This window comes from Notechis scutatus, chromosome 1 (genome assembly GCF_049901735.1).
Source record: "Notechis scutatus isolate UNSWTSFEM ecotype Mainland chromosome 1, rNotScu1.2, whole genome shotgun sequence".
Lineage (NCBI taxonomy): Eukaryota > Metazoa > Chordata > Lepidosauria > Squamata > Elapidae > Notechis > Notechis scutatus.
In genome coordinates this window covers 326,561,939-326,577,492 of record NC_142009.1, presented here as the reverse complement: position 1 = coordinate 326,577,492, position 15,554 = coordinate 326,561,939, and the positions used below count along the sequence as shown (strand labels likewise).

The 15,554-nt window shown below is 44.9% G+C and overlaps 1 protein-coding gene across 5 annotated transcripts in view; it reads right to left on the bottom strand.

Moving 5' to 3' along the window:
* The window catches only part of ATP8B3 (ATPase phospholipid transporting 8B3), a 96,555-nt gene that overhangs the window by 12,201 nt on the left and 68,800 nt on the right, over positions 1–15,554 (bottom strand). For all 5 annotated transcript variants that reach the window (XM_087952600.1, XM_087952599.1, XM_087952601.1 and 2 more), the window contains 7 exons: positions 14,079–14,191; positions 12,859–13,023; positions 10,886–10,997; positions 10,237–10,312; positions 5,724–5,865; positions 4,492–4,762; positions 1,181–1,404 (listed from right to left, as the gene is read on the bottom strand). In XM_087952600.1, coding sequence (XP_087808726.1) covers positions 1,181–1,404; positions 4,492–4,762; positions 5,724–5,865; positions 10,237–10,312; positions 10,886–10,997; positions 12,859–13,023; positions 14,079–14,191 — 1,103 coding nt within the window. The remainder of the gene's footprint in view (positions 1–1,180; positions 1,405–4,491; positions 4,763–5,723; positions 5,866–10,236; positions 10,313–10,885; positions 10,998–12,858; positions 13,024–14,078; positions 14,192–15,554) is intronic.

Sequence of the window (15,554 nt, the reverse complement as noted above, 5' to 3'; positions counted from 1 at the left end):
CCCTCAGTACAATATGCACAATGCCTTGTGTGCATAAATGCCACAATGTTTTCTTCCTTCTGTTTCAACTGTGCCTCTTCCTTGCCCTTTCCCCACAATAATAACTGACTGATATAAGCATGCAAAGTGTCAGGCCCCAAGAACCAAGAAATAAAATGGAATTAATTCTGAGCAGTTTCCTTTATTGTTCCTCTCCTATAGACAGACCATTTGCCAAACTAAAATTACTATTTGCAGTTTAAAAAAGGATATTGTCAGAGAATTGGTAGGGAGGAGCCTTCTTAATTCTCTTTCTCCTAACCAAACTATCTAAGCTTTGCTGTCTCTTTGCCCTCTGGAATGCAGCCCCTCCCTCTTGGAAATCCAGACTACAATCCACCCACACATAGGTAAAATACATTAGTGTATCATGCCTGTTTTAAGGCCATGGGGTGAGTTCAGAAGAAATTTATGCCAAGAACCGTATCATGTTATCAGGATCAGATGGATTACACCCCAAGTTTCTGAAGGAACTGGTAGATGTGATCTCAGAATCACTGAACCACATCTTTCAAAGATCCTGGAATACCAGGAAACTACCAGATGACTGGAAAAGAGCTGATGTAGTTCCCATCTTCAAAGAAGGAGCAAAATAGATCCAGGAAACTACAGACCTACCAGCCTGACATCAATACTTGGGAAGATTCTGGAAAAGACAATTAAGCGACGAATCTCTGAACACCTAGAGACAAACAAAGTCATAACCAGAAGCCAAAGTGGGTTTCTCAAGAACAGATCATGCCAGGGAAATCTTACTTTATTCGTTGACAGTGTGACAAAATTAGTAGACCAGAGAAATGCTATGAACATGTCTGGCACAAGCAAACAACCAGATCCACTTGGGAAAGGTTCAAAGGTTCAACTTTATTGTGTTCTACCTATATTACAAGAATCTCCCCAGACTTTTTATTTTCCCTTGGGAACAAACCGATAAGGTTTCATTTAAATTAAAGTGGGGGCGGGGGAGTCAGGTTTATGAATCTGGGGGGGTCACACAAGGATTCAAGACTACCTCCCTGCTTGACTCCTCCTCATCCATGTCTGGCTGGGAACCCGGCACCACACAAGTTCAGAAATGAAAGTCAGACTGAAAAGATTAGAATCAGGGGTTTAGGGCAGGGCGGGGGGAATTAACACTCACCTGTGCTGTGAATCCTGTATAGAAAGCAAACCAGATTTGCACCATCATGCCAGCAAACGTCTTGAAGAAGAAGTAGCGGAGAAATTTGGAGATCCGGAGGTAGGACCACTTTCCATGGACAAAGAGGAGCCGCTGAAGGTAGCGGAACTGAGCCAGTGCATAATCACTGCACTGTACTGCTTGCATGCCTTCTTGCCCGCTGATTCCAACTCCTATGTCCGCAGCTAGAGAGAACACGAGGAAGGGCTAATATCAGACCACATTCCAATTTTGACTTCAGCAATTATTTAACAGAACAACAGAGTTGGAAGGTACCTTGGAGGTCATCTAGTCCAATCTCCTGCTCAGGCAGGAAATCCTATACCCGTGATGCCGAACCTATGGCATGTATGCCAGAAGTGGCACGCAGAGCCATCTCATTGGGCATGTCATCCCATTGCTCTTCTGGTTTCTGGTGCTCCCGTGCACGCCTGCTCCCATTTTGGCACTCGGTGCCGAAAAGGTTTGCCAACACCATTTCAAACAAATGGTTATCCAATCTCTTTAAAACATCCAGTATTGGAGCATTCACAATTTCTGGAGGCCAGTTGTTCCACTGATTAATTGTTCTGTCAGGAAATTCCTCCTTAGTTCTAAGTTGCTTCTCTCCTTGATTAGTTTCAGTCCATTGCATCTCGTCCTGCCTTCTGATGCTTTGGAGAATAGCTTGACTCCCTCTTCTTTGTGGCAACCCCTGAGATATCAGAACACTGCTATCATGTCACTACTAGTCCTTCTCTTCATTAAACAAGACATACCCAATTCCAGCAACCATTCTTTACATGTTTTAGCCTAATCACCTTTGTTGCCCTTCTCTGCACTCTTTCTAGAGTTTCAACATCATTTTTAATTGTGGCGACCAAACCTGGATGCAGTATTCCAAGTATTCCAATTTGTGTCTTTATGAAAAGCTCAGAAGTTTCTGATTAAGATGGGGAAGGGGAAGGATCCTTGCAGGGGACTGCAAGTCTTGTTTGCAAATCACCCCAGCTTTAATTCCCAGATAGAGGCCCGAAGGAGTGGGAAACCACCACCTGTCCCAACGAACCAGGTAGATAACGCTGTAGCAATGAAGCTAAAGGCAACTTTGGCCAACTCTTAACCGTCCTCAGCAAGAGATCTGTTTAAACATCTTGTAAGGGTTGGTTTTTCCCTTCCTTGATGCTTGGATTATTATTTTTTTTAATGCTAAAGATAGCTTCTAATCAAATTCAAATTGAAGGAATTGAAATTTCTAAACCTATTTTACAGGCCAGGGATTTCTGAAGTCTTCAATCCAAATACTCATCAACATTGGCTTTCCAAGCTTGGTCCTGAGGACTTCAAAAGAAAAGCAGGAAGGATACAGAAATAAAAAGGGTGTTAGAAAAACGGGGGAAAGAAAAGGGGTTCTTTTATGATCTCACACTAACCCTAACCCTAACCCTAATTCTAATCCTAACTTGCTTTGGCCCTACCTACCACATCAGGGGTCCCCAACCACCGGTCCGTGGACCGGTACCGGTCCATGGAACAAGTCCTACCAGGCCGCTGGCTTGCTGGGTGCCGCCATCTTTTTTTGATGAAAAAGTGCTTCCGGTGAGCTTTTCCGGGTAGAAAGCCATTTCTACCCGGAAAAGCTCACCGGAAGCGCTGGCGCCGCCATCTTTTTTTGATGAAAAAGTGCTTCCGGTGAGGTCACCGGAAGCACTTTTTCATCAAAAAAAGATGGCGGCGCCCAGCTAATGCCGGTACCGGGCCGCGCCATAAAAAAGGTTGGGGATACCGGGCCACGGCATAAGAAAGGTTGGGGATCACTGTATCACATGACCTCTGAAAGATAAAACCTCAGGCCATGTGCCCTTTAATAGGGAAAATATTGCACATCCTTGGCATCAATAGTATTGACACATGAAAAGGAACACTGTCAAGAGTCTTTTGATAGTGAGATGGGTGGCATATAAAACAAACAAACAAACAAGGAGGACTTTGAGAGAGTAGCAACTGGAACATGACATAATGAAATCTAATGGACTAATCACAGCATCCACGGAAAAGTCTACATCCAAATGGGAGGAGTGATCAGATGATTGAAGCTCTGCCCTTTTTCATGTCTGTCAATCATCTGATCACTCATCCCATGGGTACAAAAGGGGTGGGGCTTCAGTTGCCTGGTCCTGCCCACCTTGTTAATGCTTTTTTTTTTTTTTAACCATCTATGGTTGATATAACTGTCACATCACCCACTGTTCTCTAAAAGAAATTGGAATTCATCCATCTTAAATGCTTTTCTAAAGAAAAATGGCTTCCAAGTTGTCAAAAGATAATAGTTACAAAAAGGCCCCTAAGTGTCTTAGGTTTGAGATATCCTCAACACGAATCTCCAAACTCTGTAGCACAGGGCTCTCCAACCTTGGCAACTTTAAGCCTGGTGGACTTCAACTCCCAGAATTCCCCAGCCAGCTGGCTGGGGAATTCTGGGAGTTGAAGTCCACCAGGCTTAAAGTTGCCAAGGTTGGAGAGCCCTGCCTAGCACACTTTCTTTTCTCTCCCACCTGTAAGACCAACCTAGCTCTTTCTTCACAGGAAGGGAAGTCCCGGTGTGTATAAAAGTTAAACTTACGTTTCCACGGTGACAGCTCTGCTGTGGCCTGCACCAGCCACAAAGCCTCTGTTTTCCTCAGGCAAATCGAATCAACTGCACATTTAAATCCACCTTCTCCACTGCGGCACCATCCAAATGCTTTGGACTACAATTGCTGTCAGCCACAACTAGCATAGCCTACAGCCCCTGGCTAGTCCTCTTAAGAAGTACAGGGAGTCCTCGACTTATGACCACCCCCGAGTCCAAACTGTCTGTTGTTGAGCAAGACATTTGTTCAGTGAGTTTTGCCCCATTTTACGGCCTTTCTTGCCACAGTTGCCACAGTGAATCCCTGCAGTTGATAAGTTAGTAACCTAAGTGAATCTGGTTTCCCCCTTGACTTTGCTTCTCAGAAGGTCGCAAAAGGGGATCACATGAACTTGGTATACAGCGGCCGTCATAAATATGAACCAGTTGCCAAATAACCGAATTTCAATCATGGGGATGTTGCAAAAGTCGTTTACGGTGAAAAATGGTCATCAGTCACTTTTTTTTTCAGTGCCGTTGTAACTTTGAACGGCCACTGTTGTAAGTTGAGGACTACCTGTACAATCTCCACGCATCTTGGCTGACGAAAACCAATTTGAGAGCATACCTTCCTGCCCAAGACTGTATATCTGAGACCCAAAAGGGCAGCAGGAGAACTCACTTTTAATCATGTTGACGTCATTGGCCCCATCTCCGATGGCCAAGGAGATGGAATTCTTGTGTCTCTTCACCATTTGCACAATGAGGGCCTTCTGCTTGGGTGTGACCCTGCAGCAGATCACAGCTTGGCAAGTGGTAGCCAGTTCCACAAAGGCTTTTTCAATGAGGTTCCCGTGCTCCTTGCTGGTGTCCGCAGTCCGGAAGCGCAAAGACCCCAAAAGGCCTTTCATCTTCTTTGCTTTCTTCTCCTCCTCCGTGTGAAAGATTTTCTCCTGGGGAGAGAGGAAGCCCAGACGTATAACCCGGGGGGGCGGGGGGTTGTCTGATTTCCTTGCCCAGAATTATAGCTGCCCTACCAACAACGGTTGTTGGAATTGTGTAGGTCTACTTCAAGGGTCTTCAAACTTGGCAAGTTTAAGACTTGTGGACTTCAACTCCCAGAATTCCTGAGCTAACATGACTGGAGAAGGAATTCTGGGAGTTGAGGTCCACAAGTCTTAACACTGTCAAATTTGAAGACCCGTGGCCTAGTTTGATGAAAAGAAGGACTGGGGTGGCATGATAGCAGTGTTCCGATATTTCAGGGACTGCCACAAAGAAGAGAGAGTCAGGCTCTTCTCCCTAGCACATGAAGGCAGGAAAAGAAGAGAGAAGCAACTTAGAACTAAGGAGAAATTTCCTGTCAGTAAGAACCATTAACCAGCGGAAAACTTGCCTCCAGAACTTGTGAATGCTCCAACACTGGAAGCTTTTAAGAGGAGATTGGATAACCATTTGTCTGAAATGGCACAGGATTTCCTGCCTGAGCATCTCCATTACAAAGCCCAAGAGCCAGTGCTGTCCGAAGACGTCTCCATGGTCATGTGGCTGGCATGACTTAACGCCGAAAGCGCACGGAACACTGTTACCTTCCCAGCAAGGTGGTCCCTATTTTTCTACATGCATTTTTACATGCTTTCATACTGCTAGGTTGGCAGGAGTTGGGACAAGTAACGGGAACTCCGTTACGCGGTGCTAGGGATTCGAACCACCAAACTGCCGATCTTTCTGACCGACAAGCTCAGCATCTTAGCCACTGAGCCACCGCATCCCACAAGAAAGGTCATAAAATGGGGCAAAATGCACTTAAAAACTGTTTTGCTTAGCCACAGAAATGTTGGTCTCCACTGAGGTCGTAAATCGAGGACTATCCGTACTATAGAGGAAAGGGACCCATTAAAAATTTTATCTTACAAGGAAATCCCCAGTGACCACCAGGGCTTTTTTGACATGCCCTCCAGATGCCTGGTAAGGAAGAAAAGAGCTGATGTTGCACAGGGCTTCATCGCTGCCAACTAGACTGTTGTTGCTGTACCAGGTTGGTTCAAGAATCTCACTGAAAGACATGGAGGTGGGGAGAAAAACAAAGGTAGGAGTCATGAACCCGGAAGCACAAGTCAATTGAAATCGCTAGCATTGATCCACTTGTCCAAGATGCGTCTGCAACATCTAACCTTCCTCATCCCTCGGTTGGTATGTGCATGAAAAGTTTAATTTCTGATTCCGAGATAAAGACAATCTTCTGACCCAAGGCTTCCCCAAAAAGCACTAAGCAGACTCTTTGTCCCGGCAAAACCCCTTTTCTTAAACGAAGGTGAATTTCTTGCGTTCACATTCAGCCCAAAGCCTGGCAAACTGTCTTTCAAGGGTGTAATTAGGAACACAGACCTTATCTAGCCTGGAGAGCTGCCAAGTAAATATTTTCATACGCAGTGCTGACAAGGAAGGACTCGGCAGAGAGTCTCTGAGATACACAGACAGATCTTCACACTGCTGGAACGAATGAATTGTTTCCTGCAAAAGCCCCCTCCCCTTTTGCTCCTCTTTTAATCCCTATGGGAGGGGCCATTCACCGTCCACCTGTGGCCTTACTCCCATGTCGACCCTTAGTTCATAATTGTTCTTTTCTTTTGGCAGCTCTGTGCATGTGCAGGCTGGGAACTGGCTCCAGTTGCTCCCCCACCTCACTGCTGTCGGACTTCGAAGGCAGCTGATGACTGACAGCCTGCCCCGATCCCACTCTGCCTCTGATGCAGAGCCCTTGTCCGAGCCTTCCTCAGCCTCCAGGACTGGCCCAGATTCCTCCACAACCTCATCACTATCCGACTCTACTGCCAGCTCCACTAGCCGCTGGCAAGCCACAACACTAAAGCTGAAAGTTCAGGAACAGAGTCCGTATTTGCTCTGCGCTCAAACAACCTCCCTATGAGATAGAAAAGCTATTGAGCCCAGCTGGAATTTCATAGCAAATGGACAAATGAAAAACAGGGAGCCCTGTTGTAGATTGTTCAGTGGCCATCAGAGTTACAATGGCACTGAAAAAGGTGACTTAGGACGGTTTTGCACACTTACAACTGTAACAGTATCTCCATAATCACTTGATCAAAATTCAAACACTTGGCAACTGGTGTGTATTTATGATAATTGCAGTGTCCTGGGGTCATGGGATCCCCTTTTACGACCTTCTGACAAGCAAAGTCAATGGAGAAGCCAGATTCATTTAACAATTGTGGCACGAGAGCAGAGGTGGTATTCAGCAGGTTCTGACCAGTTCTGGAGAACCGGTAGCGGAAATTTTGAGTAGTTCGGAGAACCAGCAAATCCCACCTCTGACTGGCCTGGCCCCATCTATTCTCCGCCTCCCGAGTGCCAGTTGATTGGCTGGGTCTTCTTTTGTTGCCCTGCACAGGAGAACGGAGCTGGAAAGCAGGTTAGTGGGGTGGGGAGTATATGGGATTTTGCAGTAACCTTCCCCCTGGAGTGTGTAGGGAATGGGGATTTTACAGTATCCTTCTCCTGCCATGCCCACCAAGCTACACCCACAGAACCAGTAGTAAAAAAAATTGAATCCCACCACTGCATGAGAGGTTGTCAAATGGGGCAAAACTCATTTAACAACTGTCTCACTTAGCAATACAAATTTTAGGCTCAATTTCGGTTGTAAGTTGAGGACTACCTGTATAAGGCAGTTGAAGTGGCCTCTCCAGATCTCAACATTATTTGGATGGATTTGATGATAAAATATAAGAGAAAGTTCGAGATCAGTCCCTGACATTTTCACATATATAGGTAGTCCTCAGTTTATAGTTTATAGCCATTCATTTAGTGACTGCTTGAAGTCACAGAAAAAAAGTGACTTACAACTGATCCTTGCATTTACAACCATTGCAACTTTCCACAGTCATGTATCAAACTTTGGGCTCCTGGCAACCAGCATGTATTTATGATGGGCGCAGTGTCACAGGGTCATGTGATCACCTTTGCCAACCTTCCCAGCCAGGCTTCTGACATACAAGGTCCATGAGGTAAACTGGATTCATTTAATGACCTCATGATTCACTTAACAATAGCAGTGATTTGCTTAACAACAATGGCGAAAAGGTAGTAAAATCAGGCTGGACTCAATTAACAACTGCCTTGCTTAGCAACCGAAACTCTATTAAAAGGATCATGCAGTTTTGAGGGGAAAACTTCTGTATGAACTGTATTAGATCCAATAAACACAGTAATATGGGTGAAAGAGATTCACTACCCAATGATTTGAGCTGTTAGAAGAAATTTCCTTCTGGGTTCAGTTCCAAGCGGGGAAGAAAGACACTGGAAACATGGAGGCTGTTTGGAAGTTTAATGGTGGACAGGATAACATGGCCTGAAGCTCATGGGCGAAGAAAAGGGAAGAGATCAGCGGTGGGATTCTACCGGTTCGGCTGAACCAGTAGTAAAAAAAACAGCTACCGGTTCAGTCGAACTGGTATTTCTTTTTCTTTCTTCCTCCCAATGATCAGCTGTTCTGACAATCAGCTGTGCCAGGATCCCCCTCGCTGTCTTACTGCTTCGCCCTGAGGCCCAGGAGGCAAAACAAACAAACAAACCCGGAGTGCACAAAAAAAGCCACACCCACCCAGTCACATGGCCATGTCCACCTAGCCACCCCCCCCCCAGCCACACCCACAGAACTGGTAGTAAAAATATTTGCATCCCATCCCTGGAAGAGATGCTGAGAGTCCCTGGTTTTTATGCCCTCTCTGGGCTTTGAATTTGAGCTTGTGTTCTGATTGGTTGTCAGACTCCCATGGGGCCATGCAGGGGTAACTTGGTAGGTTGTCTTTTGAGTCCCAGGCTTGGTTGACTCTTGCTGGGTGATGATGTAATGAAAGGGGTTTGGGCAATTCCTATTATGGTTCTGCTTGAAGGAGTTAGATCTTTGTTAAGTAGAATAGACTGGCCCAGGCCTTAATGGCCCATTAACAAAGATGTGGAGGAGGGGGCTGAGTTTCTGCCTCTCTGAGTTTCTACTCCTCTTTTAGGGGAAATATTCTGCCTTTTTAGTATATCCTAAAATATTTCATTTTTCTAGGAGAAGGGTGGGTTTTAACTTCCAACAGAGCATAAGGGAAAGCTAGTTTAGTGTGGCGGTTAAGGTGTTGGGCTAGAAAAAAAGGCTACTATGCATTTTAGTTCTCCCTTTGAGTCCAGTTGACTTCAGTGACCTAGACCCAAACTTGATCTAGGGTTTCCAATCAACACTTGATTATTTCTCAGTTTGACTTACTTCCTTTCACTTGGCCAACCACAAAGTTGACTTACTTCTTTTCACTTGGCCAACCACATCCAAACCAGAGGTGGTACTCAGCATGCTCTGACCAGTTCTGGAGAACCGGTAGTGGAAATTTTGAGTAGTTTGGAGCAGCGGTGGGCAACTGGTAGGCCTCGGCTCACTGGTGGGCCATGAGAAAATTTTGGTGGGCCGCAGAGAAATCTCACCCCCAGAGCACCCCCCCCAAGCAATTAATCCAGGTTGCGCAGAAACACAAGGCCCACATGGCCTGCGGGAACCCTCCCCGCCCACCCACTCCTTACCCGGCAAACTTGCCTGCTAAATTGCTATTTGTCCGTTTTCCGACTATCATCTGTTCCGCTGTGCCGGGAGATTTAGATTAGCTAAGAAGCAGGAAATAGTTGGATTTCTTGCTTTCCAGCTAAGCTTTAGATCTTCGGCTCTGCTTTTAAGCACAGCTGAACCTCCCTTAAGAGTGAAGGTTCTATTATTCAGTGCAGACTCATGGCAAGCAAATTTGAGAGACTGAGCTAGCTGATGGCAGATAGATAGATCACTGAATGATTCTGTGAGCAATTCAATCTGCCTGCCTGCTTTGCCTGATTTTGGGTAAAAGTTGCTCTTTTTTTTTTTTTTTATAAAAAATTCAATATTTACATATATGGTGTGTTGTGAGTTAATTTTGTGAGTTTGCTTGCAAGCAAATTTTATGTGGCAGACTGAGCTAGCCAATGGCAGATAGATTTCTGAATGAATCTGTGATTCTGTGAGCAACTCAATCTGCCTACCTGCTTTGCCTGATTTGGGGTAAAAGTTGCTTTTTTTAATAAAAAAATCAATATTTATACAAATTTTTGTAATATTTACATACAAGCCATGCCCAGCCAGTCACATGACCACCAAGCCACACCCACAAATTAGGCAACACCCACAGAACTGGTTAGTGGTCCCTGGGATTTAAAATTATGAGTTTGGTGGTCCCTGAGGTCCAAAAAGTTGGCGACCCGTGGTTTGGAGAACCAGCAAATACCACTGGAGATTTTACAGTATCCTTCCCCAGCCACGCCCACCAATCCATGCCCACAGAACCGGTAGTTAAAAAGACTGAATCCCAACACTGATCCAAACACATTTTTCATAGCTCCATACCTGATTTTGCTTTCCTCCAGAATGATCATATCTTCGGAAAGGAGTTGGCAAGCAAACCCAATATTGACAGCAGTTTCTGCAAACATAATGAAGACCAGAAATGGGATTAAAAGCTGGAGCATGGCACATGTTCTTCTATTTCTCCTTCCATCCCTGAAACAAGGTTGTTGGTTTTTGGGTGTTTTTTTTTTTTTTTGGAGTAAATACAGAATCTTGGAAACAAACTGGTATTTCCTAACTCCTTGTAAGTGGCCAGTTCACTATCAAATCTCTTTAAAGCCCTCTCTAAACGGTTTACAGAGTCAGCATATGGGTCCCCCTCAACAATCTGGGTCCTCATTTTACCTACCTCAGAAGGATGGAAGGCTGAGTCCACCATGAGCTGGTAGGAATTGAACTGCTGGCAGTTGGCAGAATTAGCCTGCAAAACTGCATTCTAATCACTGCACCACCAACAAGGGTTCAGTGAGTAATGTGTTTCAATTTGTTTAAAGAGTTTATTTTTTTTCAGATTCTGTACTCAGCTGTGGACATACGTCTTGAAGTAAAGTGAAATCATTTGGATGCCCGCAAAACTTTTTTTTGCAGAAAGGAATGTCATTTCTGAAGGATTCCCTGGGATTAGAACATCACGAATTGGCTGATGTACCTTGCTTATCTCCAGTTAGCACCCATACTTTGATGTCCCCCCTTTTGAGAAGGTGAATGGTCTCAGGGACCCCATCTTGTAATTTGTCCTCTATGGCTGTGGCACCCAGAAGCTGAAAGAACAAAACAAGAGTTGATTCAAAACTTCACAGTACAAATTTCATAGTACACTACAGGCAATCCTTGACATACGACCAGTCGTGCGTTTCAAAATAGTTTAACACCGGTTCAGTGAACATGGCTTGATGGGCACGCTTTGCGTGCATGCACACACTTTGCGCACACCCACCGAACACGCACTTTGCGCATGCGCAGAGGCTTTCCAACTCGCCTCCTGCAATCCTGCACTCTCCCTGTCGCTTCAGCAGCTGATGCGCGGCAATTTGCTATGCCGTGCAAAGCAGCTGCGCTTCAAAAGCAGGGAATGAAGGTCAGTATGGGAGCCCAGGGAACTACGGACGAGAAACTATAAACTACCAATGTCAACAGCATATAAAGAGAATTTGTATAAAATGTTTTACAGGTGGCATCTGCCCCCCGCAGCAAGAATAACAAGGATGTTCAAAGATAAATTGGCAAAGTGTTGGAAATGTCATCAGATACCTGGATCTTATTACCATATGTGGTGGACGTGTGCAGAAGCTAAAAGATACTGGACTAAAATACACATATGGCTGGAAAAAAATGACAAAACAGCATATAGATTTGAAACCAGAGATACTTTTACTGGGAATTTTACAGAAAATTGACATACTTGATTATTAATGTTTTAACTGCAGCTAGAATCGTATTTGCTCAAAATTGGAAAAATGAGAAAATTCCAATAGAGGAGGAGGTGATTAAGAAAATAATGGAATGTGCAGAAATGAGTAGATTAACATGAGCAATTAGAGAGCAAGACGAAAAAGAATATTTTAAGATATGGGATCTATTTTACCAATGGTTAGATAGAAAAGTGGAAGATTGAAGTATAATTTAACAGTAATGATATGTTATAATTGATTATTATAGAATGACTTTTAATATGAACTAAAATTGGTAAGAACTGAGATTTGCTCTAAAGGATGATGTGGATTTGAAACTAAAATCTAATGATGGTGTAATAATAATATAATATGACATGGAAAGTTGATTAATGTAATATGAATGTAAATTTAAATTCAAGAGGAAAAGACTATGCATATTGTGCACAAGAATTACGTACCAACTGACACACTGTACAATTGAAAGATGGTTTTATTTTGTTGTATTTATGTTTGTATTTGTCTATGTTTGTTGTTAAAAATAAAACACTTTTTATGAGAAAAAAAAATATGGGAGCCCGGGGAAGGTGGGTGGCCCCAACAGCAGCTCCAGCAGCTCCACAGATAAAACTGGTTCGTTGTCTGCTGATCTTCGGCGCTACCTGGTATGCCAGAACCAGGTCAAACCAATAGAAAAGCACCACTGCATACAACCCAACTGAGGCCAAAATTTCAAAATACAACCATGTGTGTAGTGGATCGTTCAAAGTGAATGAACATGAGTGGAAAAAATGACTCATGACAGTTTTTCACATCACAACCATTGCAGCATCCCCATGGTCATGTGATCCAAATTCAGATGCTAGGCCTCTGGCATGTATTTATGACGGTTGCAGAGTCCCGGGGTCATGGGATCATCTTTTGCAACCTTCTGAGAAGCAAAGTCAACGGGGAAGCCAGATTCACTTAACAACCATGTCATGGGCTTAACAGCTGCAGTGATTCACTTAGCAATTGTGGCAAGAAGGTTGTAAATGGGGGAAAACTCAATGAACAACGGTCTTGCTTAACAATGGAAATGTTGGGGTCAATTGTGGACGTAAGTTGAGGACTATTTTTGTGGCTCTTTTCAGCCAAAGCAATATTAAATAATGTCAACTCTCAGAAATAGAAGAATATCCATGCTCTCACTTTGACTCGGCTGTCAGTCCAGACCAAAACCAACGTTTACCTTGAGGTTCTGCTCAATCTCCTCATATAATTTGTCCAACTCTTGGGCCCGGCCCTGTAATAAGATGCTCGCCGCATGGTGTTTCTTGCTCCATAGGGCGTACTCCTTTTTGTCCATCTCTTTCATAGCCAGGCATAAAGTCCTTAAGGTCTCCGCTGCAAAACTCTGGGGGAGAGGACAAGCATGGGTTGTTAAGGAGGGGGATTTGCTATGAATTTGTGTGCCTATTTGTGACGTTATCACCCAAACTTTCCAACCAGGAAGGTCAGCATTGTACATAGCAGAATATTAGAGTTGGAAGGGACCTTGGAGATCTTTAGTCCAGGGGCGTCAAACTCAATTTCATTGAGGGCCGCATCAGGGTTGCGTTTGATCTCAGGAGGCCGGGGTGGGCATAGCCAGGGTAGGTAGCTAGCTCAATGTCACTTGTGTTGGGGATGCCTGTGGCGGCCCGAGCACTCTGCCAGCAAAAATGGGCTCCTGAGTTCTGTTTTGGGATGCAACGGCCTCCTACAACTCTCTGCCAACAAAAATGGAGCTTGGGAGGACCATGTGTGGCCTTCGCGAGCTCTGTTTTCAGTTGCGGTGGCCTCTTGCAACCCTCTGCCAGTGAAAACAGAGCTCGGGAGGACCACGTGCGGTCCTCACAAGCTCCGTTTTCAGCTGTGATGGCCTCCTGCAACTCTTTGCCAGTGAAAACAGCGGGAGGGCTGCACGAGACCCTCACGAGCTCCATTTTCGGCTGCGACACCCTCCTGCAACCCTCTGTCAGTGAAAACGGAGCTCCAGAGCTCCATTTTCATTGGCAGAGGCACTGAGGCCAGCCCTTCACTGTTTCCAGGGCAGCCCCATGGGCTAGATCTAAGCACTCCGCAGGCGGATTTGTCCCGCAGGCCTTGAGTTTGACACCTCTGTTCTAGTCTAACCCTCCTATACCATTACAGACAAATGGCTGTCCAATCTCTTCTTAGTTCTGGTTTTTCCCCCACAGGATCCCTGGGAGAAGAATGATTGGCTCAAATTTAAGCCGATAAATTTGGCTTAAAGAGAAATTAGGTGGTGTTGGTTGTAATTAGAGCCATCAAGATGACAGCTGAATTGCAAGATTGAAGTCCTCCCCCCTTCTTTTAACACACGTCGATGGACCTAAAAATGGGGCGGAGCTTCAGCTAGATAACCACGGCCCCCATCCTGGCTTTTCTATACAATACAAAACTTACATCCAGTGCTTTGATGGTGCAACTTTCATTGGTCCGGTCACCGTGGAGCCTTTCTAGGATCACAGAATCTGCCCCCTTGGTGTAAAGCTTGATGCAACCTTCGGGATCTTGCACTGAGAAAAAGAGATAAGGATATTTATGCCACCTTGCATTCATCTGTTGGTTTGTTTCCCTGCTTGTTTCTTAGATTCACATTGGATTTCCCCTCCAAGCACTCAGTTCTTAGGATAGGTTGATCCAAGTTATACATGAGCTTTCGTGGCTGAGGTCAGAACGCTCCTCAGTTCTGGTGGCCTAGAGGTGGAGCTCTCACCTCACAACCAGGAGGCTGTGAGTTCGATCCTAGGTAGAGGTGAATATTGGGAATAGATCAGGGGTCTGCAATCTTAAACACTCAAAGAGCCATTTGGACCCGATTCCCACAGGGAGCTACATGGCCAACTCAACTTCACTCCCACCCAGTCACATGACCCATCACGCCTACCCAGGTTTTGTGGCTCCCGGTGTTTTCTGTGGGAAATGGGTCTCTCTCCCTCCCTCCCTCCCTCTCATTTTTTGTTTTTCTGTGTTTTACCTTCTCAGGCCAGGCGAGGAGTGACTGGGAGGGGAGAGGGAGGGGGAGGGCCAGCCAGGACCACCCAATAGGGAACCAAAGCAGAGGGCCCAAAGAGCCACATGCGGCTCCAGAGCCGTAGGTTGCTGACACCCAGAATAGACTCTCCTGTTCTAGACTAGATGACCTCCAAGGTCCCTTCCAACTCTGTTATTCTATGATTCTATGACTTAAACCTGGGTCTCTCAGTTCCCAGACCAGTGATGTTAACATTTTGGGCTCAATGTGTTCAAAATCCAGAAAATGCTTAACTTGACCGCTGGCATGTCACACAACCTACCCACCAACATTTAAAAAAAGGAACAATTCTCTATCTCCCCCCCACCCCCACCCCCAACCTTCCTTTCCCCACCAGTTAGTTAGAACTGAAGAAGCTTCTTGGATGAGAAGTGAAATGTTTTCAAAGCAAAAAACCAAGAAGGTCTGGTTGCCTTTTGGAAAAAGTACCTTTGGGATATCTCCCAGCTTATTTTGTCTTAAAACAATTAAATTTTGATTTTAATTTATCCCAGTTCAGCAGCGGGTGAGGAGTGAACATGGAGGGATGCAGACACAAAATCCTTATCTGTTGCCTTCACTTTTCATCTGCCAATTTTGGCTCAGATTTTAAGGCAGTTTTGTTTCTCACCAGATTTACCTCGTTAGTTGCATTAATTTATACGCCACCACTTCCTACTGTTCTAAGCTGCTTTCAATAAAACAGAAGCACCTGCCTAATCCTCCTTAAAAAAGAAATTCTCCACTTTTTGAAAAAAAATATTTTCTTCCCGATCCTGCACATTTGCCCAAATACCCATTAGGGAGGCTATACTTTGCAGCTCAACAAATATGCAGAGAAGTAATACCTGAAGAATCCATACTCA